This window comes from Sorex fumeus, unplaced genomic scaffold (genome assembly GCF_029834395.1).
Source record: "Sorex fumeus unplaced genomic scaffold, SorFum_2.1 ptg000010l, whole genome shotgun sequence".
Lineage (NCBI taxonomy): Eukaryota > Metazoa > Chordata > Mammalia > Eulipotyphla > Soricidae > Sorex > Sorex fumeus.
Genome location: NW_026606067.1, coordinates 2,120,653 through 2,148,265, shown reverse-complemented (window position 1 = coordinate 2,148,265; position 27,613 = coordinate 2,120,653). Strand labels below are relative to the sequence as shown.

General features: G+C 59.5%; 2 protein-coding genes across 2 annotated transcripts in view; both read right to left on the bottom strand.

Annotated features, from left to right (window-relative positions):
• CACNA1S (calcium voltage-gated channel subunit alpha1 S) overlaps positions 1-13,087 on the bottom strand; it is a 62,749-nt gene extending 49,662 nt beyond the window's left edge. The window contains exons 1-3 of the mRNA XM_056110574.1: positions 12,933-13,087; positions 11,728-11,833; positions 488-627 (exon numbers count right to left, since the gene is read on the bottom strand). Coding sequence (XP_055966549.1) covers positions 488-627; positions 11,728-11,833; positions 12,933-13,087 — 401 coding nt within the window. The remainder of the gene's footprint in view (positions 1-487; positions 628-11,727; positions 11,834-12,932) is intronic.
• An 883-nt stretch (positions 13,088-13,970) lies between these two features.
• ASCL5 (achaete-scute family bHLH transcription factor 5) lies at positions 13,971-14,710 on the bottom strand. The gene is made up of 2 exons (XM_056110531.1): positions 14,237-14,710; positions 13,971-14,126 (listed from the first exon to the last, which is right to left on the bottom strand). Exons 1-2 carry the CDS (start codon positions 14,708-14,710, stop codon positions 13,971-13,973), a joined length of 630 nt encoding a protein of 209 aa, XP_055966506.1.
• Positions 14,711-27,613: the final 12,903 nt, after the last annotated feature.

Below are 27,613 nucleotides of genomic sequence, written 5' to 3'. Positions count from 1 at the left end.
AGGGTCAAACTGCGTGCAAGGCAAATGTCCTTCCTGCTGTCCCATCGCTCCAGCCCAAATGTGCCACTGGCTTTCATATCCCGACCTAGGGGTTGTCTGCACTCTGTCTGGTGGGCACCGGGAGTAGCCCCAGGGTGGTCATGCACACAGCCGTCTCACGCCCCATCACCCCGTGCTGCTAGCCTCCTTCTTCCCCCTCCATGGACCCAGAAGTCCACTCTGGGGCCCCTCAATGTCCCTCCTCTGTGAAAGTCCATGAATCGGGCCATGGTTGAGACTTAGGCACACCCAGGGGCATAACCACACCTAGACTCATGCCCGAGGTCGGGGTGCCAAGGAGAAAGGAATTGAGCATCCAGGAAGGCAGCGCCACCTGCCAGGGTGGGCACCCCGGGGGCTAGGTTCTCCAGCCTGCTCTTCCCACAGGGCAGGTGGTTGCCACAGGGCCCTCTGTGCCCCAACCCCTGCCCCCTGCCCTGAGTCTCACCCCAGGAAGACAATGATGAAGTCCAGCACGTTCCAGCCGCTGCGCAGGTAGGCGTCCTGGTGGAAGAGGAAGCCGTAGGCGATGATCTTCATGGCCGCTTCGATGGAGAAGACGCCGAGGAAGAAATACTCGAGTTTTTCCTGCAGGACGAGACGGTCAACCCCCTCAGCACAGCCCTGACTCACCTGGGCTCTAGACTCTGGCTCCATGCAGGAGGCCTCAGGTTCCCCACGGGGAATTCCCAGCCACCCAAGCTGGAGGTTCAATGTAAAGTCCAATGGCACAATGCTACTAAGATTTTGTGGTGCTTGGAATATGTGGGTCACACAATCCAAGCCATGCCCCATAGGGAACTCCAGGTCATACTGGGTAATGCTCAGGGGACCATGTGGTACTGGGGATCAAACCTGGGCTGGGCTCATGGTAGGCATGCACCATATCTGCTGTTCCAGCTCCTGGCCCAAACCTCAGGACCTTTGCACATGCCAGCCCTGCTTCATTCCTACACCTCCTCTATGACCCCAGAGCTCCACATTGCTGACTCCCTCACTTTCTGCAGCTCTTTCCAGGGACACAATCTGATCTGAGCCACTTTTGACGTTTTATGCTGCTTTCCTAATTCAGCCGGCTGAGTCCTACCCCCTGGCTTGAAAGTTCACACATTTCTTTCTCTCAGCCTGACTTTCTGCTTTATCCGTATGATGCCTGGGGACCTGCATTCATTCCATCTCATCACTCTCCTTCCAGGGCACAGACTTCGTTGGATAAAGGAATGGTTCCGATAGTTCCCAAAGGGAAGGGACCTCGTGACTTCTGGTTTGGGCATCTTTCCTGTCTTGCTGCCCAAGGACCAACAGTGGTAGGTGGGGGGTGGGAGAGGGTCCATTGCTCAGAATTTCACATGACCCTTCCTGGAGGCTCAGGGTCCTGCTTTCAGTTCCCTTTTCTGGGACTTCCTTGGCCACCCAGCCACCCCATCCTGAAAGGGGAAATAGGCACATGGGATATGGAGGGAGCCCCCTGCAGGTCAGATGGGGAACTTCAGCTCAGCCCCACCCTACAGAAGAAATTGCAGACCCCCTCTGGCCCAGGCCCAAGTCATAGCCAGTCGCTGCCCCACCCTGGCTCAGACACCCCTTCCTGTCAAGACGTGGGTAGCCAGCTACTCCTCCTGCAGTCACTGGATGGCTGGGAGACCCTGCACACTCCCCCTACAAGGTCTCCCACAAGCTTGCTCTTCAGAGGGTCTTTGGACCCCCAGCTCCCTGCACGGCGAAAAGCTACTCGCAGACCACGTGAATTTGAACTGCGGGTCCCCCGTGTCACAAACCTATAGCAGGTAGGAAGATGACGGCATGGACGCAGTCAGGGCAGGGCAAAGATGCTGCTTCTCTTGGGGGTTTCAATAACCCTCTTTTCTCCAGCTTATTCCCATCCATCACCAACACTTAGAATTCGAGGAGTGGGGTGGATTGTCAGGTGCTGAAGAGTCAATGTCCCATCCCCACATTGTTTTGGGATCAACAGTCTAGATTTGGCTAGTGCCCCCTAGAACTGAGCAATGCGGGCCCATGCCCCACAAGTCAGCCCCCCAATCCCACCAGTCCCCCAGGGCTGCCCCTGGGCCCAGGGGGCGGCCGCTGAAGCCTGTTCCCTGGTTTGGTTAGTTCTGGGTATGTGGGCACCCCAGGCCGGCGTTCTCCCAGTGGGCTCCTGGGCCCAGCCAACCTCCCTTTGCTCCAGGATGAACTACTCAGGGCGCTGCCCACCCACTCACGATTTAGAGGAGAATCTTCTTAGACTCTCAAGCGGGGGTCTGGGAGGCCCCTGAGCGAGACATGCTTGTCAGTGAATTTCCCTAAAACTGGAATTTCCCCTTTCAGAGAGGGAAATGTACACAGAGCTGACCTAAGCCTGCTTTTCCTCCCTTTAAATTTTAATTATTTCTCTTCTTCTTCTTCTTCTTCTTCTTCTTCTTCTTCTTCTTCTTCTTCTTCTTCTTCTTCTTCTTCTTCTTTTTCTCCTTCTCCTTCTCCTTCTCCTTCTCCTTCTCCTTCTCCTTCTCCTTCTCCTTCTCCTTCTCCTTCTCCTTCTCCTTCTCCTTCTCCTTCTTCTTCTTCTTCTTCTTCTTCTTCTTCTTCTTCTTCTTCTACTATGGGGAGAGCGTTGGGCCACAACCAGTGGTGGTCAGGGACTGTTTCTGGCTCTGTGCTCAGGGGTGATCCTTGGCAGTACTCAGGGGACCATATATGGTGCCGGGGATGGACTGAGGCTATGTGATGTGATGGCAGGCAGGTCTTACCTTCTTCTCTACCATCTCTCCAACCCCTATGTGGGCTAATATTTTTTGTTTACTTTGGGGTTTTTTTTTGTTTACTTGGGGGGCCATACCTCGCGGTGCTCAGGGCTTACTCCTGGCTCTGCTCTCAGTTACATCCTGATGGAGCTGGGGGCACCCTCTAGGGTGCCAGGAATTGAATCCAGGTAGGTTGCCTGCAAGTGTTTTTTGCACTGTACAATCTTTCTGGCTCCGAACTGACCATACTCCTACTTCTCTTTACCAATCTCAAAGCTTTTTATTGTATTTTATTTTATTTTTTGCTTTTTGGCTCACACCCAGCGATGCTCAGGGGTTACTCCTGGTTCTGCACTCAGGAATTACTCCTGGCAGTGCTCGGGGGACCATATGGGATGCTGGGGATCGAACCCAGGTCGGCCACGTGCAAGGCAAATGCTCTCCCTGCTGTGCTATTACTCCAGTCCCCCAATCCCAAAAGCTTTTGATTTCTTCCAGAAAGTGATCATGTGATTAAAAGACCACGCTGACCCATTGGCTCACAGCACAGGGATAGGGAGCTGTCCAGGTGACCTGGACATGCTCCCTCCTCAGAGCCCAGCCGCAGTCCCTGGGGGAGGGTCTCGCCAAGGGTGTGAGTTTTATCTCTCACGGGAAGCAGGTTCCTAGGAGTCAGGCTCCCCAAAAGCACGTGACGAAGGGAGGAGAATGAAGGCCAGCAGCCTTTACCTTTTTAAGGGTTGCACCCAGGGCCACAGGCCCAAGTGGGATAGAGGGGCAGGGGAAACAGGGCCCCAAAATAGTGGCAATGCTCCTGCCAGACGGCCAGCCAGGGACATGGCAGAGGCTGCCCGCACCTGCCCCTGCCTGTCCAATGGGCTCCTGGACTGACCAGTCAGCCAGCTGGCGGAGGGCCATGAGCTGCGGTTGCGTCACTCCCAGGTCCATTACCTCTGACGTCCAGTTGTCCCCACACATGGCCTGACTGTAAGGCACAGCCTGACACTTTCTTATAAGAAGTGTCGTTATGTCCCACGACACTGGTCCCACGGCTCCTTCAGCCTGAGCTCGGTCCTTCACTCACAGAGGAGTGACATGTACAGAGGAGTGAGTGACAGGTACGAATGCACTGGGCCAGGTTGGGCTGTCTCTCTGCAGTGATGCCCTGGCTGGACCACACCCCATTTACTGTCTGGTGCCAGCCCGCAGCAGTGAGGAGGCCACAGGCATAAGGTGCCGTGGTTCTTTCTAGCTCTGCCTCTTTAGACACATCCCTAAGCCTCTGGGAGCCACAGTTCCTTCTGCCTTCAAGAGCTGTCTTGAAGATTAATGGCGTCTAACAGAGACCTGTCCTCTGCTGCCTTGGACAAGCGCTCTGCACATTCCAGCCCCAGAGCCTGGGCCTTGGGAAGTCGGCTTCCTGTCTCCGGTTTGTTACAAGGAAAAACTGGTTGTTTTCCATGGGTCTCTGCTGTGTTCCATTGGCTTGGTGTTCCAGTGGCCTCTATTGGTCTCCATTGTCCTATGTTGTGTTCCATTGGCCTCTGTTGTGTTTCATTGGTCTCTACTGTATTCCATTGTCCTATGTTGTGTTCCACTGGTCTCTGTTGTGTTCCACTGACCTCTGCTGTGTTCTATTGTCTGATGTTGTGTTCCATGAGTTTCTATTGTGTTCCACTAGTCTCTGCTGTACTCCTTTGGCCTGTGTTGTGTTCCATTGGTTTCTCTTGTGTTCCACTGGCCTCTGCTGTGTTACACTGTCCGGTGTTGTGTTCCATTGGCCAATGTTGTATTCAATTGCCCTTTGTTGTGTTCCATTGGCTTCTGCTGTGTTCCATTGGCCTCTGCTGTGTTGCATTGGTCTCGGCTGTGTTCCATTGGCCTCTGTTGTTCTCCATTGACTTCTGTTGTGCTCCATGAAGACCACAGCACCTTCTTACTCTGCATTCCTGCTCCAGACACTGGGGCCCTCAGGAGCACTGGGCTTGGCTCCAGTGTCCAGGCCCCAGCAGCTCTTATGGAAATCTCAGAAACATGGAACTGCACTAGGCTGGTAAGGGAGGGTCCCAGAGAAGATCCAGAGCAGCCGGGTAGGAGCCCTGCTTCCATAGGCCTGGCACACCCTCTCCGTACCAGCAGGTCCCAGGTCCTCAGGTGGGACTGAGGGGATAGACCCGCAGCCACCTCTATAAGTCCCCTTTGCTTCAAGGAGCAAAAATGGACTGGAGGGGATGGGAAGGAGCCTAGGGGGACTGTCGGGATTCTCGGGGTGCAGAGCATTGGGTGGGTGGCCTCCTTCTCCATTCACTCTCAGGGGCTCAGAGCAAGTCTGGGAAGTAGATTCCCTGTCCCCCACCCTGCCCCACTCTAGCTGCGTCACAGGTTCACACAATGGGTGGTGCTTTCCCTCCAGATTCAACCCTTTCATTCTCTCTCTCTGTCTCTCTGTCTTTCTCTGTCTCTCTTTCTGTCTCTGTCTCTCTGCCTCTCTCTGTCTCTCTCTCTTTCGCTCTCTCTGTCTCTGTCTCTCTGTCTCTGTCTCTGTCTCTCTCTCTCTCTCCCTCTCTCTCCCTCAAGCAAAGAACAGGGCCCACGGGTTTGCGGCATGGCCAGTCCCGTAGCTCCGGGGTGACGAAGGGAGAGACACGCAGGGCAGAGGCCTTGGGAAGACCTGCTCTCCACAACCCCCAAGATACAGACCCGTGGACCCCCGCGGGAGCTGGTAAGGGTCCAGCCTGACCCAGGAATCTAATGGCCTCCACAGGATGGACCTGGGGACTTTTACCAAGGCTCCCAGCGCTGCCTGGAGCAGGGCCCCAGGGCCTGGACGTGGACAGCAGCTGCTGTCAAGCTCTCGCCACCCAGGGCGTGGCTCGCAGCCCGCAGGAAGCTGATGGCTAGAGAACAGCCGCCATTTCCCCAGTGCCCTGTGTGGGCGGCAGCTAAGCCTGCGCCCCGTTTCCTGCTTGACGGACGGGGAAAGTGCGACTTAGGGAGGGACAGTGGGGCCAGGCTGTGAGACACGCCCCCCCTCCCCACCTGTCACCCTGTCACGACAGAGGCCGCAGAGTCTCTGGCCCTGTGGCCATAGCCTGTGGCTGTTCACAGGCACCTCAGACTCCGGGTTCAAAACACTTGCTGAGGAGGAAAGGGGCTATATTTAGCCCGATGCTCTCTCACCCAAATAAATGGCATCTCCTGCCACCCTACCCACCACGGGGACCCACACCCAGCCCTGCCCACATGGGCTCCCTCAGGTGGGATGTGCCGGGGCCCTTCCAGAGCCCGGAGACCGTGGAGCTGAAAGTGGGCTTGGCTGCGTCGTCGTCGTCGTTGTCGTCGTCGTCGTCGTCGTCGTCGTCGTCATCATCATCATCATCATAGCGACTATTTACGAACCGGAATTTATGCTAGTCACACATATGTACGCACTTGTCATGGGAACCTCTGCCTTCATTCGACAGAAACTAATGCACAGCAAGGCTGAGTGATTTCTCCAGACTCACCCAGCAACTGAGTGGTAAGACACCACATGAAATCAGAGAGTGGGGTTCAAGGCTCCGTGCTCTCAAACACCAGGGAGGGCCAGAAAGAGCCCTCCTGGGCCAGTGGGGTGTCCGCAGGCTTGGACACCAACATGAACGAACACCAAGGGCCACTGCCCATGTCAGCGGCTGTGATGGTCCTTGGGTGGGGGGTGGTGACAGAGTTTTGCAAAGGTAGATATTGGGGCTCTCTGTGCACCGATGAGATAGCTGAGGTTCAGAGCTGCGGGAACTTCCTGGTGGCAGGTTCATGCGTTTGGGGCTTGGGGGGACCAGTCCTGGTGGGCTCTGGGGGGGCTGTGTGGAGCTGGGGAAGGAACACCCATTGGCCCTTTGAGTCGCCTCCCCACAGTCCAAGGGCAGGTGTGGCTCACGTGGAGCTGTGGCGACCCCAGACACTGGCCATCTGGGGCAAAGTGCCAGGGTTTCTTCAAAGGATTTCTGGCTCGTTACCCACTGGCTGGTGGCAGGGGTGCAGAGGACAGGGAGGGAGCTCTGACCCCAAAAGGGAGCTGAAGCCCTGCGGATTCCAGGGGCGGCTGAAAGCCAGGCTGGCGGTTATGGTCATTTCCCTTTGCCCGATCCCTGCCCCCTGCACCCCCTGCCACCTGCACCGGGCTGGGCCGGGTCAATCTCTGATCTTTAAGCCGTCAGACCCGGCTCCATCCAGGCCTGTCTCCCCAGATGGCGGTGGAGGGGGCGGCTTTGGGCAGGCACATTCCAAACCCTATAAAAAGACACCAGCCCTGCATGCTAGACTCAGGCCACAGCCTGGCAGAGGGTGTGAAGGCTGCAACCTGAAACCCAGGAATGTTCCAGGGCCCAGTCCCACCCCTCCGAGACCGCGCTCCCCAACTCAGGCAACACCAAGGTCTGACTTGATTAGCGTTAGCAAAAGTCACCCCAGAACCTAGAAATCAGCAGAGGAAGGGCATGGACTTCCATACGTGGCCCCAGGCGTCCCACACTGGGCTGGCCAGGGGGTCGTTCTCCACCTCAGCCCTGTCTGTTCCTCTCTGGGGCCTGCAGGGTATCAGATGCCCACAGACACATGCACCCAGAAAATCCCAGGCTCTCCCCAGGTCCTTCTGTCCCCCACGGTGGAACTGAAGCCCTGGGCCATCAGCTCTGTTTAACAATCTTCCACCCCCAGGGAAGGGAAGGCTGGTCTCCCCACCCTTGCCTGGCTGCCTGGGGCTGTCCCAACTCTCCATGCGGCCCTGTTACCCTCGTACTTGCCAGCTTGCTTTAGAGCCAAGTTCCATTTCTGACACACACTTTTTGTGACTTGCATATGTACTTTAACAGCCTGGTTCTTCTCTAGGGGTGCAGTGAAGGGGCAGAAAAGTGACCCATTCCTCGTAGCGGTGCCCTTGGAGCTGCCTTGGGACCCTCCCAGGGTCTCCTTCAGCCCCCTTGGGGCACCCGGAGGAGCAGGACCCCTTCGGACTCGGGGAGGGATTTGTGGGGGCAAAGTGGCTGGGGAGGGCCTTGTCTGGGCAGGGAGCTGGGGCTGTGGGTGCTGGTCTTGGGTTCCAGCTCACCTTAGCTGTCTCCCTGCACCCCTGACCCTCGTACCCTTTGCACTATTGGTCCCTTGGACCTTGCACTTTCCTCCCCTCTCCTGGGAGAGTTCCAGGATGCGGGTCCCCAAGCCTGGGCTGAGCGGTCTGTGTGGGGTGTCTGGAGCCCATGTGGCAGGGTCCGTCCTCACATGGCAGTAATGCACCTGAGGGACCCGGGGCCCAGGAGGGTTGTCCTCTCAGGTCCCTCTATTCTCCTCTCTGAAGGAAGCATTGCCAAGGTGCCCCCCCCCCCCCCGCCACACTGCCACCTGGGGCTGGGCTGGGACTTAGCCTTGCTGTGCCTCAGTTTACCCTCTGTTGGAGGAAGGTGCCTGGGGGTCTCTTGACAGATGGTGCCCACAACCCCAGCACAGAGCCTGGCACATGGCAAGTCTCAGCAAATGCCAAGGCTGTGGGGAGGGGAGGCTCTTGGTGAGTGGGGGGTGGCGGGAGAGTCGTTCAGATCAGGATTCTAAGATATTTCCGGGGAGCCAAGGAAGCGTTAAAGAGGATCTGGGAGTGGGGACAGGTGGTGGATGGGTAAAGGGACATTTTGGTTTGTTTTTTGGTTTGGGGCCTCACCCAGCAGGGTTGAGGGTTTATGCCTGGCGGGCTCCAGAGACCATAAGGAATGCTGAGCTCAAGGGATCATACGAGATGCTAGGAATTGAACTTGGATCAGCCGCATCAAGGCAAGTGACCTACCCGCTCAACTGTCGCTGTACGATACATCTCTCAGGGTTGCAGGCCGATATTATTATCTGAAGCAATGCTTTGCTCAGAGCCATAAGGGGTGACCCCCTTTGTATCTAGGACAGTCCAGGGGAGTCTGTGACCAGGGTTTGTGGTTGGGGGAGCACACGGCACAGGGCACAAGGGACTGGGGGACCCACACCAATCCCTCTGTGCACCCACAACAGCACCTTAGTCTGAATTCTCCAGAAGTTTCTTTGATGCCTACACTGCTCCCTCCACTTTATAGCAGAGGAAACTGAGGCACGGGCTTAAGTAGCACCTGGAGTTGACACAGACCTCCTCACTCTTAAGCCACCATCCTCTCCTCTGAGCCCCATCAGCCACCCGGCGGCCTGGGACTCCAGCACCGTCCAGCCACCGTGCCTGCCTGCTCCAGGCCTCACTGTCCTCTTGGTAGGAGGGACCCGCGGCAGCGCAGGCCGCATCCCCTCCTCACCCCGGTCTTGTCCTCCAGCTCCCGTCTGCCCATCCCCAACCCTGCAGAGCCTCGCTGCCCGCAGACTCACTCATGCCCGCTCCAGCCCTGTCCTCAGGAGCCCTGGTGGCTCCCATTTTTTAATTTTTTAAGCCATGATCGCTGCTTTGACTGCTTCCAGGCAGTGTCGTGAAGACGGAAACCAGGAACCTGGGTTCATGCATTTCCCGTGAATCCGGTGAGTATGGGAAACGCAGGTGGTATGAAGGACATAGGGGCCTGTCCTAAACACCCAGGAGTCTCTGGACCCCGAGAGTCCCTGGTCTCTCTGAGACCCTTCAGAGCCACCAGCAGGGTGGAGAGAAGGTGTCTGCCTCCCCTCCTCCTGCTGCATCGCCTCTCCTGGACCTCCTGAGGGCTTGATGGGGCTGAACAACACACACACACACACACTCAAGGGCGAGGGGGAGGGGACCCCAGCACCAGCTGGCGTGTGACCCCGGGTGTCACGCCCCGCTCCACTCCCTCCACGGACCACCCGTTTCTTCAGCTTTGACAACTGAGGCGCCAAGTGCTGCTTTGCCAAGGTTTCTTTCTGGTCAGGTTTTCTGCTTCCAGAAAACGCCTCAGTCTCTCATAAGCCCACCCAAGACTGCCTGCCTCTGCCACAAAGCACACAAGACCATTTAGGTGTCAGGGCAGCCATTTTGCTTCAGGTAACTAAACACTGCACGAGGGCAGACTCGGAGGCAGGCAGCATCTCAAGCTGACACAGAGCACCAGGCCAGGCCTGGGTCCTGAAAGGGGACGCTAGAGCCCTCCAGGGCCCAGAAACACGGAGAACGGGGCCTGCCCCATGGAAGGCCCGGAGCGCAGAGAGACGCGTCTTCCCAAACGCCAGCCCTTCCCACAGTTAATGCCACTCTCCTTCCACGCTCGGAGCCCAGAAGTTTCTCCTGGCACACACTTAGAACCCATATCTGGGCGGCTCAAGATAGATCCCCATGGAAACCAGCATGGACCAGCTGGCGAGAAATCTTTTTCTCTCAGGCGCTGCGGCTCACCCACGGGCCGTCTGCCTCTCACGGCGGTGTTGGGGCAAGAGACACTAGTGGTTGTGGTGGGTCCTGTCACATGGGGGGGCCAGCATTGACAACTGTGGGCTCCGTCCCGAGGGTGTTGCTGACCCCAGTCCTCCACCCCGAATCTCATACTGCCATTGTTTCACCCCAACTCTGGGGCAAGGCAGGTCCTAGAGTCAGAATATTCTGGACTGGGGAACCGGGGATAAGACTTGGAGGAGGGGTGGTCTTGGGGCCCAGTTCCAAGGGCCTGAAGGGATAGTACAGCCAGCAGGGCACTTGCTGATCCCCGGCATCCCATAGGGTCCCCAGGTCACCTTCAGGAGTGACTTGTGAGTGCAGAACCAGAAGTAATCTCCGAGCATTGCCAGGTGAGGCCCTCAAACAAAACAAACTTCCCTTTGCTTGTCTTATCCTGGGTCTGATAAAGTCACTGACCTCCCAAAGCCAATTTGGAAGGTGGTGGCGTGTGTGTGCGTGCGTGCGTGTGTGTGTGTGTGTGTGAGAGAGAGAGAGAGAGAGAGAGAGAGAGAGAGAGAGAGAGAGAGAGACAAACAGTGACGTTAAATTCTTAGCACAGAGCTAGGTATCTAAGGGTCACCGAGTGGAAGTTCTGTGTGTGTTACTGTCCCGATGTTGAGCCCTCAGACCCCCTTAGGCCTCAGACCCCCTTTTCCCAACCATCGAAGAAGGGGCCGGGGAGGCTGCAGAGAGAGTGGCCGGGTTATGGCCTTCTAAGCAGAGGACCCTGGTCCAATCCCTGGAGTGCTGCTGGGAGTGAGCCCCTGAGCAGAGACTCGGTGTGTTCCCTACCCCCACCCAAACACACACACATGAAGAATGAGGTGGGGAGAAGCGAAACTGGTTCTGGAAGATTCCTCCAGCTCTGCCATTCCTCAGCCCTTGCCTGAGTGGCGGTGGTGTGAGGAGAAGGTGGAGGGGATGGGAGAATGGTAGGATGCTCAAGCCTGTCTTCTCTTGGGACTCTGGATCCAACTCCCTGGGAAGGCAGACTCATGGCAGAAGCTCCTTCTGGACGCAGCAGGAAGATGGAGAAGGGACACGGGCAGCCCCCAGGCTCACAAGCTGAATTCCCTAAATTGCTCCTCCCTCTCACTAGCAGTATCCTTCTGGGGAAAGTCAATGAACTTCCTCTCTCTCTCTCCCTCCCTCCCTCTCTCTCTCCCCCCTTCTCATTTAGGTCACACCCAGCAGTGCTTAGGGCTCACTCCTGACTCTCGGCTTGGAAATCACCCCGGTAGGCTCCAGGAGTCATATGTGGTACCGGGGATTGAACCCAGATGAGTCACATGCTAGGCCAGTGCCCTGCCCACTGCCCTGCCCACTCCCTGCCTACTGCACTCTGGCTCGGGTGCAGGGACCCACTCTTGGCCCTCCAGCATGCGCCCATACGCCAGAACCCTGAGGGAGCAGGCGTGCCCTGCAAAGCCACAGCAGCCCCTGGGGGGCCCTGCAGGCAGCCTTGAGGCAGGAGTGGGCAGGCAGGAGAGGACAGCCCTGGCTGAGTCTCCCCGGGGGACCCCAGCAGGGACTGCAGGCCTGTGGGGGGTGGGGTCTCACCAGGCCCATGTTCAGGGTGTTGTTGTCATCTTCTGGCATAGGCAGGTACACAGCCAGGGCCACGCAGTTGGCGAAGATGGTGAGTAAGATGATGGTCTCGAAGGGCCTGGGGCCAGAGTTAAGGACAGGCCTGAGGGGCGCGTGATGGGTTCTCAGGGGAGAGGAGAGCCTAGCAAGCCTTGCCGACGGGCCTGTGAGTCCCCTCTCCCCCCTTTCTCTCTCCTCCACCTCACCCTTGAGCTTGTTTGTAGCTGCTTTGGGCCTGGACCCTCAGACTCAGGCCGAGGCCCCTCAGCTCTAAGAGCTGGGAGTCCCCCCTTGGACCTCCCCCGCGCCCATCCTGTAGGAGCCAGGACTTTCTGGGGTTCTGGCCAGACACCCACGGGGGCTCCCCCAGAGAAAAGGCACCAGAAACGGGAGAACTGACAAGCTGGAGCTAAGCGCCCCGAGCAGGGGCTGGGGTGAGGGGGAGCCCAGGGCCCACGGCCCCCTGGACAGGTGGGGGAAGAGGCTCCAGGAGGCTTGAAGGGGCTCAGTGCAGCTGGTCCCTGCCCAGATGGAGCCCCTCAGTCCCTTGCTTTGCCAGATTTCCAGCTCTGGACGGTTTTCCGTTCCTCAAAAGGGTATTGGGGAGGGGGGCAGGAAGGGGCGGGGAGGAACTCAGGGGGTGGGGAGCTGGATCCCAGGGAGTTAGGCCTTGGGAGTTTGGGGAACCGGACCTCCGGGGGGCAGAGAACAGCCCCCGCTTGGACCTCCTCAGCGCCCAGTCGCCAGCTTCTCACCTCACTGTGTCTCTCCCTAAATAACCCCAGGGTGCCCCCCCCATCTTCCCCTGACACCCTGTCAGAGAAGGGCTTCAGGGCCTCTCCCCTTGTCTCTGGGGGGGGGGTCTTGCAGCCCCTCCCCCCAGCCCCACCTCACTCCCATCCCCCCCAGCAACAAGTCTCCCTCGTCAGTGCCCCCCAACCTGCCGCCCACACCCCCACAAACCGGAACCTGGGGACTTTCCCACAGGGTCCCCCCATCCTATGCTAACCTCAGCCTCCTCTCTTCGGGGGAAAGGCTGGTGCCTTAGAGGTGCCCCCCACCCCCTACACCCCTGGTCCTCCCTGAAGGCACTTTGCCCCACTTGGGGGCACCTCACCCCATTGACAGGGCCCTGGTTCCACCCCCTCCCCCTCCACACTCCAGACTCCCAAGGATACTTCCACTCCACGATGCTGATGCAGGCCTTCCTCAGCGGGTTCTGCAGGGTCAGGCAGAACAAGGCGCGGGGCGGCCTGGGCAGGAGCTCGGGCAGGGCCTTCTTGGGCTGCTTCTTCTTCAGGCCCTCGTCCTGGGGTGACGGCGGCGGCTCCATGGCTCCTGCGGGCTCCCCCGCCCCACAGCCCTCTCCTCCCTGCGTCCCCAATGCCCCGGCCTGGGGGACTGGGCCCCCAGTGGCTGCTGAGCCAGAGGGGGTGGGACTGAGGATTATTCTGACTCCCAGTGGGTAAAATTAGCCTCCACCTGCGGCGTGGGGCTCGCGCCCAGGCAGCTGTCAGCGGTCCAGCCCGGCCGGCCTGTCCCTGGGGAGGCCGGCGAGGGGTGGGGCCCAAGGAAGCCACACACAGGCCAGGCAGAGGGACGCGGATGGACAGAGGTGTCAGGGCGGGGACACAGAAAGTTCAGAAAGGGGGTCTCGCACCGGAAACCTGGTTCCCGGGGCCAGGAGGAACCACCTCCCAGCCCCCATTTCGGGCACAGCTCCCCCACACCTCCCCCAACTCCTGCCTCCCCCCTACACTCACTCACCCACCCATATCAGGGAGACACCTGGCTTTTCCACACCGTGGTGGAAGATTCCAGAACTGGGGTTAGCCACCACCTGCCTGACTGTGGGGTGAATACATGGCCTGGGCCTTTCTCCCGGCCACTCCCCCGTGCGGGATGAGGTTGGGGTTCTCCTCCCCAGGGCTCTGCCCCAGAACAGAGCTCCCCGGGTCCCCCAAGACCCCTCCCAACAACGGCTGAGCCAGGAGAGGGTTGCAGAAGTGGAGGCTGGGGAACAGACGATCTAGGAAACCGGGTAACTCAGTAAAGCTTTAATTGCGCCCAGTCCAGAGAGCCCCACCCGAGCAAAGGCAGGGCTCACCCAACTCGGGAAACTCAGGAAAAGGCTGCTGGGGGAGACGCTCACGGGGTGCCGGTCCACCCCCCGCCGAAGGCATCGGAGGGTCCCCACGGCCACCCTCCGTCTCTCCCTAATTTCGGGGGTTCCGGCCCAGCTGAGCGCCTCCCGCCTCCGCCCTCGGCGTCCCTTCCCGGGAGCAGAGTCCCCACGCAGAGACTCGCACCCCGATCCCCTTGAGGGCGAAAGAGCCGGCGCCCCGGGGGACCGCGCAGCCCCCTCCTCCGTGCTGATGCGGGGCGAGGCAGGGGCGTTGGGGGGCGGGCAGCGGGCCGGGCGGGACGCTCAGGGACGCTCCGGCTCCTCGGACGCCAGCAGCGGCGGCGGCGGCGCGGGCGCGGGCGCGGGCGCGGCGGGGGGCCCGGGGGGCGCGGCGCCGTCGGGGGCGGCGCTGAGCAGCTCCTGCAGGTACTTGATGTAGCGGATGGCGGCGCGCAGCGTCTCCACCTTGCTCAGCCGCTTCTCGGCCAGCGCGCCGGGCAGGTGGCCGCGGAGGCGCGCGTAGCCCTCGTTCACGCACTTGACGCGCTGCCGCTCGCGCTCGTTGCGCTTCTGGATGAAGGCGGGCTCGAAGGGGTAGTCGTAGACCCCGAAGGCGCCGGGGAAGGGCACGTAGGGGAACACGCCCGCGTAGGCGTCGTAGTAGGGCGCCTCGGCGGGCCCCGGGTACAGCAGGAAGGGCACGTTGCCCAGGGGCTCGGCGGGCGGCAGCGGCGCCTGCCGGGGGGGCGGGGGCACCATGCCCAGCTGCATGCAGCTGGGGGGCGCGCCGGGCCGCCGCTCCGCCAGGGCCCGGCAGAAGTTGCTGTTCATGCTGCGGCCGCGCGCGCGCGCGGCGCCGGACCCAGACCGAGACCCGCCCGAACCGCCGCGGGGGGCCGAGTCACATGGCAGGCGGTGGCCCCCGGGGGGCCCCCGACGGGTTAGGGTCTCTCGTCGCTCTCGGCGGCGGCTTCCCGAGTGACCCTGATGCTTCTGAAGTGGCCCATCCCGCAGCTGCGCCGGGAGCTCAGGTCCCGTCCGCGGTGCAGCCGGACTCCCTCCGACGGGGCGCACAGGCCGGGTGGTCAGCGCGCTAGCCCCGCGGCTTCATGCTGCGACACCCCCAGGTCGCCGGGGGGGGGGGGTGGTGGATGCGGGGCAGACCGAGTTGAAGAATGCTGTTGGGGTGCAGCAGTTCAGCCAGGGGGTCCCCGGGAAGGTTTCTGAAGGAGAAGAGTGAACAGTCTGTTAGGAATGGCTGCGTTGCGGCCGCATGGACAGCGGGCAGGGTGCTTGCCTTGCACGTGGCCAGCCTAGGTTCAGTCCCCAGCACCCCATACGGTCCTCTGAGCACGTGATTCTTGGCTTCTAGAAACTCAGTGAGTGGCCGGCCTGAGGCCCCCAGGCCCTGGTGGCACCGGCCTGCTTCCAGGGGACCTAACAGAGCATCTGGTCTCTGTCCGCAGTGCTCAGGGCCTGGCCCAGCCCCAGCGGGTAATAGAGGCCCAGGAAGGCATCAGTGACGGGAGGATTAGGCCTGGCATTGGACTAATTACACACAACCTGCCCGACTCAAGGAAGCTGTTATTTCAGAAATAATTGGTGGGTGGCTGAGGGCGGCCTGGCCTCACGATAGGCGGTTATCGGCTTCACCTTGAGTGTCGTTTCCTCAGGAATTCGCCCGACCCGCTCCCATCTCTGCTGTGCATGCCTGAGTCCATGAAGGCCCCCCTCCTCCTCATGGAAGGTGTCGGGGTGAGCAGGTGAGAGCGAAGTGGCCATGGAGGGCTGGAGCCTGGATACTGGGGTGAGGCCATTCTGAGAGAACCGTGGGGGCAGCTTTTCTCCCAGTAGGGGACCCATGCCTTTTACTGAGCCCCAACCTGAGTGCATTCGCTTCCCTCTCCCTCTATACTGACCAGAACCCAGGAAACATGTCCAGAATCTGACCTCTCACAGGGGGAAGCAAAGAGAGGGCACGATGGGTTTGCCTATCTCGCCCTTGCACCGTAGCCTTCCAGCATGCCCCATGTCTTCGGGGAAGATTCTCGAACAGCATCGCTTTCCAGGCAACCTTCAGCAACCCAGGGGGTCAGTGGAATCTCTCCCCGAAGGCCCCTGGCCTCCCACCTGGACTCACCCCGCCTGGTCTCGTTGCTTCACCCCTCTCAGCACCACACCCCTCACCCCTGCTGCCGGCTCCTTCCAAGGCTCACTCAGACTGCCAGACCCCCAACAGCCAGGCTGCAGTCTCACTGTGGGGCAGAGATGAGCCATCTCGGTGGTGCTCAGGGCTTACTCCTGGCTCTGTGTCCAGGGTTCACCCCGGGTTCTGTGTCAGTAGTCATTCTTGGCTCAGTGCTCAGGGCTCACTCCTGGCTCTGCTCAGGGATCACTCCTGGCTCTGTGCTCAGGGATTACTCTTGACTCTGTGCTCAGAGGTCACTCCTGGCTCTGGGCTCAGGGATCACCCCTGGCTCTATGCTCAGGGATCATTCCTGACTCTGTGTTCAGGAGTCACTCCTGGCTTTGTGCTCAGGGATCACTCCTGGCTCTGTGCTCAGGGATCACCCTTGGCTCTATGCTCAGGGATCACCCCTGGATCTGTGTTCAGGAGTCACTCCTGGCTCTGTGCTCAAGGATCACTCCTGGCTCAGTCTCTTTCGTAATGAAAGACTCTTTGTCTCTTGAATGTTGCTGGACACCCAAAATCCTGAGCTGACCATGCCTTTGAGGGACAAGGTCCATTTGCTCTGACGGGACTCCTGTTGGGTCCCACTTGATGTCACTGTTCTCATGAGAATCGCGTCCAGCTGGGCTGAACACCACCGACATGGGCTCATGACTCAGTGCTCAGTGTGTGTTTGCCTTCCTCTCTGCTGGAAAACTAGTCCGAAAAGCGGTGCTGACAGGAACCCACACAGACGACCATAAGCAGGCTTCTGGACCCGGTTCCCCTTTCACCATTAGACAGGCACTGTGGGGACACAGGTGAGCCCAAACCTGTCTGTGACAACATTGTCCTCCCTGAGCCCGGGGAGGCCGAGCAGGGCAGCGTGAGGAGGTGTCGGCCCTCGCTGGGCCCAGTGCTGCCCCAGGCTCAGCAGCGACCTGACGACAGTGCGCTCCATTCGGTATTTCTCACTGGCCAGTAAGGAGTCCTTCCATTCTCAGGCACAGCTCCCCCGCCTTGTGAGGCAGTGCTGAGAGCCCCCCATCTTACAGGCCCAGCGAAGTTGCTTGCCCACGGTCACACAGGTGGTAACTTCAGAACATGCTGGAGGCCAGGCCCTTCTCCTGGTTCCTCCAGGGTTTCTGCCTGTGGCTGGACATATAAGCCAAAAGTTGGGGAAGGGGAGATGGCTGATGGCGTTGGAGGGCATATTTGGGTACAGGACCCCCCAACACTTGGTTCCATCCTCAGCACTACTTGGTTCTCCACGCATCTCCAGGAACACCTCCTGAGCACCAGTCAGGAGTACCCAGAGCACTGTCAGGTATGGTTCCAAAATAAGAGAGAGAGAATGAACAAAGAGAGAGAGAGAGAGAGAGAGAGAGGCCGAGAGAGAGAGAGAGACAGACAGACAGAGAGTGGAGAGAGAGAGTGAGAGAGATGTGGAATGGAATATTTGTAATGGAATAACAAAGACAACAGAAATGAAGAGTAGGAGAACTGATCTTCAGTAGGAAGATTGCCAATGTAGAAGAGGTGGGAGAGAGGTCAGGAAGGGAACACCAGGACAATGGAGGAGGGGGAAAATGCCTGCCACAGAGGCAGCCTGGTGGAGGGGGGGGGAGAGGCTGGAGAGAAACTAGAGACATTGTTGGGGGGAAGAAGATACTGGTGAAGCAACTTGTGTTGGAATATTGCATGTTTGAAATCCATGAATAACTTTGTAACTCTGTAATTCTCTGTAATTCATATTGACCAAAAAAAACAAAACAAAACAAAACAAAACAAAAAACCTTAATTAAAAAAGAGAGAGAGATCCTGTTAAAAATATGAGGCCAGAGAGACAGTACAACACTCAAGGTGTTTGCCCGCATACGGCTGACTGAGTTCAATCCCCAGCACCCCACATCCCTAACAACTTCTGGAGCCCTGGGAAACCAAAATAAAATTATCTTATTAAACTATGATTCCCAGGGTCGGAGAGACAACAAGAGTTGTGGCATTCACCTAGCCCGGGGCCGCAGCCACCACTCGGGTACAAATCCAGCACTGCAGAGCCTGGAGCGGCTTCCAGCACCGAGCCGTGCCTCGCTCCCCAAAAACAAAATAAACGAAACAAACGAAAAACCCCACCCAGGATTCCCGCCAGAGCGCGGATGCCCCGCTGCAGATTAAAACCATCCTGGGGTAACGCAGTGCTCTGGTGGGCGGGCGCCTCCCACCGCCGCGGTCCTCCGTGTAGGTGTCGCCCCCTGGAGGATGTTCCGTGAACAGCGGCTGGGAGCGCGGTCTTCGGAAGGGAAGAATTGCGAATTGGGGCGTAATCACACTAAGACCAGACGTGCCCCTGAAAACCAAAAATGGGAGCTCGTTGCTAGATTTGGGAACCCTGCGTTTGGATTACTCAGAGTTCCTGGCAGGATCTGATCAACTCCAGGGAACAAATTCATCCTACTCAGCGCTCTTCCCGAGACCGGGCGATTGTCCATAGCGCCGTCGTGTGGTGGCGAGAAGCAATGGCAGGAGCGGATGGACGAAAGGTCAGGTGGTGAGCTCACAAGGTCTGAGTCCCCTGGTTTTCTAGAAAATTTTGGATTATTGAGGACCCCCCACCGAATGGCCACTGGGTTTTATGTTAACACCTAATGATTTTTTTCTTTTTGGGTCACACCCAGCGATGCTCAGGGCTCACTCCTGGCTTTGCACTCAGGAATCACTCCTGGAAGTGCTCGGGGGACCAAATGGGAAGCTGGGAATCGAACCCGGGTCGGCCGCGTGCAAGGAAAACACTCTACCGGCTGTGCTATTGCTCCAGCCCCAACACCTAATGATTTTCTTTCTGAGTTTGTGGTTCACTTCTTCACATCGCTTACACTTCTATATATATATATATATATACACACACATACATACATACATACATTTATATATGGGCTGGAGTGATTCCTCTGCCCCTCTTGGAGAGGCCAGCAAGCTACTGAGAGTATCTCGTCCGTGCGGCAAAGTCTGGCAAGCTACCCATGACGTATTTGATATGCCAAACACAGTAATAAGTCTTACAATGGAGACGTTACTGGGCCTGCTCAAGCAAATCGATGAACAACGGGAGGACAGTGCTACAGTGCATATATATATATATATAATTATATGTATAATTATATATATAATTAAGTTTATTTTCTCTGAACATAAAGCAACACATTGCATCATGCTTAGATCAGTTACTAGATGGCTGTGGTTATCTGAGCTCAGGTGCTTACCCCCCATATCAGTGAGCCCAGGTATGGACTATTGAATAAGTGAGTTTACTCCACCCCTGAACTCCGTTAAGCAACCAGGGAATGTCACCTGTGAGCAACAGTGTCCGTCGTTTCTGGGGCCCAGGGCTCCTCTCTGGCAGTGGGTCGCCCCCCACCCACACCCCCTGCCCTGTTCCTCACCAGCCTCTGCCTGTGCAGGGCCGTTACTTTGCTTCTGGGCATGCAGGGCAGCTGTGCTGACAGCAGGTCCCAGACGCTCCTCCGTGAAGCTGCCCCGAGGGAGCCTGCCCGGCCTTTCCTTTCCTGGCACCACCAGACCCACGTGCAGGGTCTGGGCAGCAATCACCAAGATCCTGTGCAAAGAACCCCCAAAGCCAGAGAGCAACAGAGGCCCCTGGGGTCTCCGGGGACTCCCCGCCAGAAGCTCTGCCTGCACCCCGACACCCCCGAGACACTGTCTTCTAACTTACTCTCAAAGAGCATCTCCCAGCCCTGTCCCAGCCCTCCCTCTGGTGTCCAGTGCTCACCCAGCCCCATGTCCCACCTTGAATCTACTCCCCAGTGCTCTTGGATAGCGCCTGCAGGCTTGTGACCCAGAAGTGCAAGAGCCCAGCAGTGCCCGCTTTCCTGTCCGTCCATTCCATACCCCTGAGCTGGGTGAGGCTGACCCTGCGTTTATCGAGCTAAGGGCGGTGAGAGCTTCCATCAGGCCCGGCCACTGATGGCAGATATCCCTGCTCCTCTCTCTGCCTCCATGGGCTCTGGAGCCGGGGGAGAGGCTGAGGTCAGGGCTGGGTGCACCGTGGGCGATTCCCCTGTGCACCTGAGCACCCCTCTCCCTCCTCCTGCTCCAAGCCACAGCAGGTGACCAAGCCCTTTCTCCAAAGGCTCCATCAATTCTCGCCCTTCCTGGAGGCCAACAAGGGTGCGACCCACCTCAGCGAGAGACGCCAGAGGGAAATGGCACATCAGTGGGGCATTCCACAGAGTGGCAGACCTTGTGCCTGGGGTCCTCCAACTCTCCCGACAAGCAGAGACTCACCCATGTCCCTAAGACCACTATGAGGTGACAGGGCAATAGCACAGTGGGAAGAGCGCTTGCCTTGCACGATCCCGGTCACCCACATGGTCCCCCGAGCCCTCTTAGGAGTGCTCCCTGAAGTTATTCAGCTCCAGAGAGGCTTCCAAACAAAAACACCAACAAAGGTGACTGTGGGCCTCAGGGTCTGCTCGGAGCCTCTGGCTCTTTCTAGAAGGGTAATCTCACATCAGTGATCATTTCAGATGCTCTCCGATCTCCCCCTGGGCCCAACTAAGGAGAAGGGGCAGCTGAGCCCTGGGACCAGCTGCCCATCCCTGGGGTGGGTTAGAGCTGTGTCCCCCGGGAGCTGGTGGGTGATCTCAGGATCAGCACCGCGCTGGGCTGCTGTGGCCCAACCCTGAGCCCTGAGCCCTGAGCCCCTCCACCGTGAGCCTCCTCGTCTCTGGGGCCACCCACCCGGCACATGGCCTGGCCAAGTTGCACTGACAACCCTGATGAGGAGGCGTGCAGAGGGAGGGTTGGTGGTCAGCATGGAGACCACAAAGCCCTGTGTCCCCTCACCTAATGGTGAGGTCACAGGCGGTAGAGAAGGATCCGGATGCCTTATTCTCTCCCTGTCCTTTTAAAAACATTTTTGTTGGGGTACCATCCAGCAGTATTCAGGGACTGCTCCCCGCAATACCTAGCCACCTGCCTCCCTCTCGAGCCATCCACCTCGGCCTACAGGGTGACTGTGAGTTTGGGGTGGGGGTCCTGCTCTCGGCCCAGCCCCCGCCTCCGGCAGGGCCCAGGCCCCAGCACGGCCCCCGTGGGGATGCACAGATGACCCTTTTCCCCCCAAAGTTGCCTTGGGGTACCCTTCTCCCTTGGAGGTGACGGGGGCCTTCCAGAGTTGGGGGTTCCCCGAGTTCCCTTGTGATCAGAGCCAGGGAACAGGGGCAGGCAGGAGCCCCCTGCAGAGGTCCGGGAACATGGGGGCTTCTTGCTCCAAAGGCAGGGAGGGAAGTGCCCTGGGCACTGCCAGGCTTCCCATGATGGGAGGGGGGGGCTCTGTGTCTCACCAGCATCACCCCGAAAGGCAGGGTCAGGCCCCTCGGCAGAGAGAGGCAGTGAGGTAAACTCACACCCGAGCTTCCAACCGGTCCCCCTCCCTGGAGGTCTCAGGACCCCTCACTCACATAGGCCCTGCTGCGGCTATGTATTCTGTCTCTCAGCCCCACAGCAACCCATTTTCTTTCTTTTTTTTCTTTTTTGGGTCATGCCGGGCGATGCACAGGGGTTACTCCTGGCTCATGCACTCAGGAATTACCCCTGGCGGTGCTCAGGGGACGATATGGGGTGCTGGTCATCGAACTCGCATCGGCCGCGTGCAAGGCAAACACCCTACCTGCTGTGCTGTTGCTTCAGCCCCGGCACCCCCATTTCCAAGGCTGCAGTGTGCTCTGCATCCTGGGAAAATCTGGAGTCGCCGGACGGGTCTGGGCCAGACTCAGGCACAGCTGGTGTGTGCCCCCTCTGAGGGGGTCACTCAGCACCCCCTCCCAGAGCTCCTGCACCCTCAGGCCAGGAAACGCCAGCCGCTGCCTGTGACCGGGTCCCCCCTCTGCTCACACATCCTGTGTGTTCAACTCCAGACACACACGATGAGGCTCGTGGTCTGACTCAGGGTTCATCTTCTTGCCCCCTCACAGGCTGCAGACAGAGTTTTGGGTCTCCTGCCTGACCCCCTCTGGCACTGCTCCCTGAATCTCCCACTTTCCGCCCGCCCACCCGCCTTCTCCCCGAGCACTGTGCTGGGCTTACTTCTTCCAAGCTTCCTGCAACATCCCTCCCCATCCTTGACCCCATCCAAATCCCTCTCCTGTGCCCAAGCAATAGGACAGCAGGGAGGGCGTTTGCCTTGCAAGCGGCCCACCTGGGTTCAACCCCTGACACCCCATATGGTCCCCTAAGCACTGCTAGGAGTGACCCCTGAGTGCAGAGCCAGGAGTAAACCCTGAGCATCACCAGGGGTGGCCCCAAAACAAAAAGCAAACACCTCTCCCTACAAAGAAAAAACCCATAAAAACCAAATCTCACTCCTTCCAGGCCCAGCTCATGATGGGCCCATGTCTGCGCTGCCCCCAGCCCGTCCTTCCCCTTCCTCCCCGGAACCTGCACTTTGTCTCTCATGAATGACCAGCTGGGTGGACCCCCGACCCGGGGCCAGTTCTCCCCCCACTCATGGCCTGGGTCCAGCACTGCTCCTTACACGCAGGAGATGCCCTGAGGAGCGGCCTCCTGGTGGGCAGGATATTTACTGGGCAGGCTAGTGAGTGTCCTGGTCAAGTGAATGCCCTGGCCCCGTCTGCCTGTCTGAGGTGGGGTTGGCCCGGCATGGGTGCTGGGGACAGGAGAGAGACCGGGGGGCCCAGATGGGGGGAAACGGGGGTGGGGGATGTCCTATCCCAAGGCGGGAAGGAGCCTCTCTTCGGGAGGTACGTTGCAGATGTATCATTGAACACACCCCAGTTCCCTGCAAAGTGACTCTTCCACCCCCATTTATAATTGGGGAGACTGAGGCTCTCGGGTGTGCCGTGAGGGTGAAATACAAGAAAAGCCATCCGGGGGGGTGGGGCAGCACTTCCTGCAGGTGGGCTCTCTGCGCCTGGCTCTGGGGTCACTCCGGAGAGCCCTGAGCGGTGGCGACAGAGGCCCAGAGACGCACATGGCCATGTCAGCTGCTCAGCCCTGACAACGGGCAGGCGCTGGGGTCTCCCAGGCCCCCTGGCCAGCTCGTGCCACCCGCAGACACAGCCCAGGTCGCCCTGCCCCTCCCCTGGAGCCCCACACCTCCCAGGAGAGCCTCTCGCGAGAGCGCCCAGAGATTCCAGGCTTTCAGCTCCGGACCCTGGCAGGAGCCAGGCCAGGCCCAGAGGCAGTGGACTTGGGGGAGGGGAGTGGGTCCCCACTGTGGTGCAGCCTGCGGATCGTCTTGGTGCCCCAGCTCCGCTTGCTTCTTCTCCCTCGGGGCAGCTGCGTTCAAGGACACACTCCCCAGCCCCTCTGCTCCGTGTAGGGGCCCCCGAGGTCAGGACAGAGCCCCTCCCCGCGGACCCCATGCCCGTTACCTCTGGGGTGCTCCTGCAGCTCCACTCACTGGGGGCCGGGGCACGACTGCCCGCTCGCCTTCTGCGGGGCTGGCATTCAGGTACGCTCACCTGATCAGGCTTCAAACGGGGACACGCCCAGCTGGGGGGAGGAGGGGGGCGCCTCTCATCTGGGATCCCTCCCAAGGAGGAGAGGGGGCCACATCGGGCCTCCTGGGATAAGCCTCCCCGAGTCTGGGCCAAGAGAGCAGACGCCTGGAGCCCCCCAGCACCCCTCAGGCCCCGCCCCAGAGCCAGGGGCAGGCTCGGGGGGCAGAGCTGTCTACGGGGCGCTTGGCCAGGGCCCGGGAGGGCCAGGCGGGGGCGCTCAGGAAATGCCTGTGAGCACGCAGGACCAGGCGGTGTGAGGTGAGGGACTGTGGGGGTCCTCTCGGATCGGGCCTGGAGGCTCCCATCTGGAGGTGATCACTGGCACTCTGGGGACTCTTGGGGGGCAGTTTCAGGGCCGGGGTGCCAGGAAGCCGAGTGGCTTGATGCGCCCTTGAAGTCCCCTCACCCCCTGCAGTGATTTCGGGGAGGGGGTGCACCCAGCTAGCACAGGCGCCAAACACACGAGTGAGAGTGGGAGACCAGGTTTCCCACGAGGGAACCCCAGTTTCCTACAGGCAGAGAGAGCGTGGGGGTGCTGAGGGGGCAGCTGGTCACACGGTGGCCATGGGGACACCTCGTTCCTGTCGGCCAGAGAGTAGCAGACAAGAGGACCCCTGGACCTGCTGGGTGCCGGGTCTCTCCCCGCCCTTCTCACTTTCTTCCTTTTCCACTTTCTCTTGGACTCTCTGTTCTCCCTCCCTCTCACTCGTGTGTGCACATGTGTGCATGTGTGTGTGTGCATGTGTGTGTGTGCATCTCTCTCTCTCTCTCACACACACATACACACACACACACACACACACACACACACACTGGTCTCTCATATAACTTCCAGGAGAGATTGACTTGCCTTAGTTTGCCAAGTTTACAGGCCAGAGAGTGACTGTGGCCTTGTCCCTGGGCAGCAGGCTCTGGTGCCTCCCCAGCTGCGCTAAAGGGTGTGAGGGTCCGGCTGGTGTGGGACGGTCCCATGCCCAGTATTTGGTACCTGGTGGGAGTCACCCCCCTGGGTGCAGAGCCCCCCCTGCACACAGGCCTTGCAGCCCGAAGGCTGGGGGGGAGAGTGAGGCTGCTTAGCAGAGCCCACGGCTTCTGCCCCGAGCCAGTTGGCCGTGCTCACACTTCCCAGAACAAACCCTGACCCCCATCTGTGGCATCCGACCCCATGGGTGGGGCGCAGCCTTCAGAGCAAAGTTGTCTAGACGAGCACACGTTGCTGTGGGTCACCCATGCCATGCAGCCCCTGATTTGGGCAGCAGTGAGACGGTGGTGGGGCGTCCGTTGCCTGATGCTGGGGTCTGGCTGAGGGTCGGGGTTTGGGGGGGGCCTGCGGGATCCACAGAATCTTGACGGGGAGGGTCTGAGGGCGGGTGTGTGTGCGCGGGGGGGGGTTATAGGAGGTGATGGGGAGAGGTCCGGCCACCACGGGGGTCAGTGATAAAAGGCCAGGCGACCCCCGTGGGGCGCTGAGCGTGTGGGAGGGGACCTGGGGAGTGACACCCACTGAAGCCCATGCCATGGGGTGAGCCCGGCTCAGATGGGCCGGGGCACAAGGGCTCCCCACATTGTCTGAGTAGCCTGGCTAGGGAGCGGCCAGCACTGCGCTGGTCTCAGCTCTGTGGTCACTGTGGCCCTCCCGAGTCTGCCCAGCGGACTGGCCTTTGGGGACACTTGGGGGGGCAGCCCTCAGTGCTTCCTTGCTCTGTCTGACCCTGGCTCCCTTTTGACCTTGTTTCCTTCCTGCACACCAAAGGTTGAGCCCATGAATTCTGTGCTGTGACCCCATTAATTCTGTCCTCCTGGGGATATCCTCGGGGGTCACTGCGGGTGAGGTGGGTCAGGCTCGGCCCCCCTGCAGCGATGAGACAAAGAAGAAAGGGGGGGCGCATTGTCGTCGAAAACCCCCTGGTCCGTGAATCCAGGTCCTGGTGCAGACGCAGGTCAGTGAGTGCTCCCTGCACGCAGTGTCGTGCTCCCGCGTCCCTGCCACCTAGGAAGCACGGGTCTGGGGATGCCCCGCTTCTCCCCTTTCAGGGCCTGCTGGGGCCCACCTGGTAACTGCCCGTGGGCTGTGAGGCTGAGGGCAAGAGAGGAGGCGAGATGGGCCTTGAGGATGCAGGGCCACAGGAAGGAATGGAACGAGAGAGGGGCCAGGGCACGGCAGCGGGGAGGCACTCCCCCTTGCACCTGGTGGACCCCTATTCCATCTCCAGCACCACATATGGCCCCCTGAGTCCCGCCAGGAGTGATCCCTGAGCACAGTCGGGTGTGGCCCCAAGACACAAAGCACTACAGGAGAAAAGTGGCCGGCAGATGAGACGTGCGTGTAGGCTTCGCCTGGGTTCAAGTGCGGGCACCACGGGGACAGGAGGGCTCCCCCCACCCACCCCGAATCCAAACGAAACGAAACAGAACTGAGCTGGTTGTAGTGGCAGAGGTGAGGGGCTGTCTGGAAGGCCGGAGGACTTGGCGACAGGATGTGTGAACCGCAGGGAAGAATCGAGAGCAGGATGGATGAGCTGCGAGTTTCTGACTTGACCAGTGTGTGTGTGTGTGGGTGTGTGTGGGTGTGTGTGTGTAGTGTGGGTGGAGGGAGAAGGGGCACCACCAAGTCAAAGGGAACGAAAGCAGCCAACTGGTTGGGGAAAGGAGAATTTATTCTTTGGCACCTGGATTTTGAAGGGTCCCTGGCACCCAGGGGAGAGTCCAGTGGCAGCTCAGATGACTGGCCCACAGCAGAGGGCTGCATTAGGCTAGTATTGGAGCACCTGGAACCCTCAGGAGGGCACGGGGCGAGTGGCCAGAGGGACAGCACAGTGGTTAGGTCACCGTAACGCAGCTGACCTGGGTTCAATACTTGGTGCCCCATATGGTCCCCCGAGCCTCACCAAGAGTGATCCCTGAGCACAAAGCCAGGAGTAAGCCCTAAACATCTCTGCATGTAGCCCCCCAAATAAAACCAAAATAGTAAAATAAGGCAATACTTGAGGGTGAGCTGAGCAGGCTGTGAGTAGAGGCCCAGACATCCGGGTGGGATGGTCAGGCCTGGGGCCCAGAAAGATGCTCAGGGGCGGAGGACCGTGGCATGGAAGAAACAGACGCCAGAAAGATGAGTATAATGACATCTTCTGGGTTGGCCCTACAGTCACAGGTGATTGGGCTGCAAAGGGCTGGGGATATGGAGCGGTGGGGGAAACCAATGCAAAAATGGGGGACTGTGAAGGTGAGAGGATCCGGAGGTGGGTGCAGAGACCACAGAGATTTTTGGGCAGAGGACTTCATCTGGGGGGCTTTGGGACCACACCCAGCAGCGCTCAGGGCTTCCCCAGCTCTGTACTGATGGTACTCGGGGTGCTGGGGATCAAACCCAGATCGATCAAGTCAAGGCCCTACCCATTGTACTCTCCAGCCCCACAGAAGGGAACATCAATATACCGAGAAGGGGCAGGAGACAGGGCAGGGTTGAAGAGATGCTGTGGGGATGGGGGGGGGGGGGTGCAGTCCAGGGAGGCGGGAAGCCCAGAAGGCGGGTGGGAGTAAGGAGTGGGTGGGGAGGGTCCCCCCACTTCGGAGCTGTCATGTCAGGAGAGGTGGAATTCCCACCAGGGGAGAAGGCTGTGAGCAGAGGGTCATCTAGGAGTTAGACGGAGCCCCTGAAAGGACTAAAGCCGGGGCAAATGAATGCCATGGCGGGAAGGGGGCTGGCTTCCCAGGCTGACAAGCTGTGGCCGGGCAAGGCTGGCACGGTGGCAGGAAGGATGCAGGGAATGTGGGCACAGGGAGGTGAGCTGGCCTTGGAGGTCCAGGAAGCCGATGGTCTCTACAGGCCCCCGCGATCCGCAGGGCCGAGCGAGCCTGGACCAAGCCTGGACCGAGCCCAGCCCTAGGGCTCCGCCGTGTCCGACGCAGGTGTGCTCAGGGGCTGGTGTGGGTGAGATGAGTGTGAGCAGGGCACGGACATTCTTGTCGCGCATGAGTGAGAGTTACTTGACTTTGTTTCCGTGCTGTGGGCCGGGATCC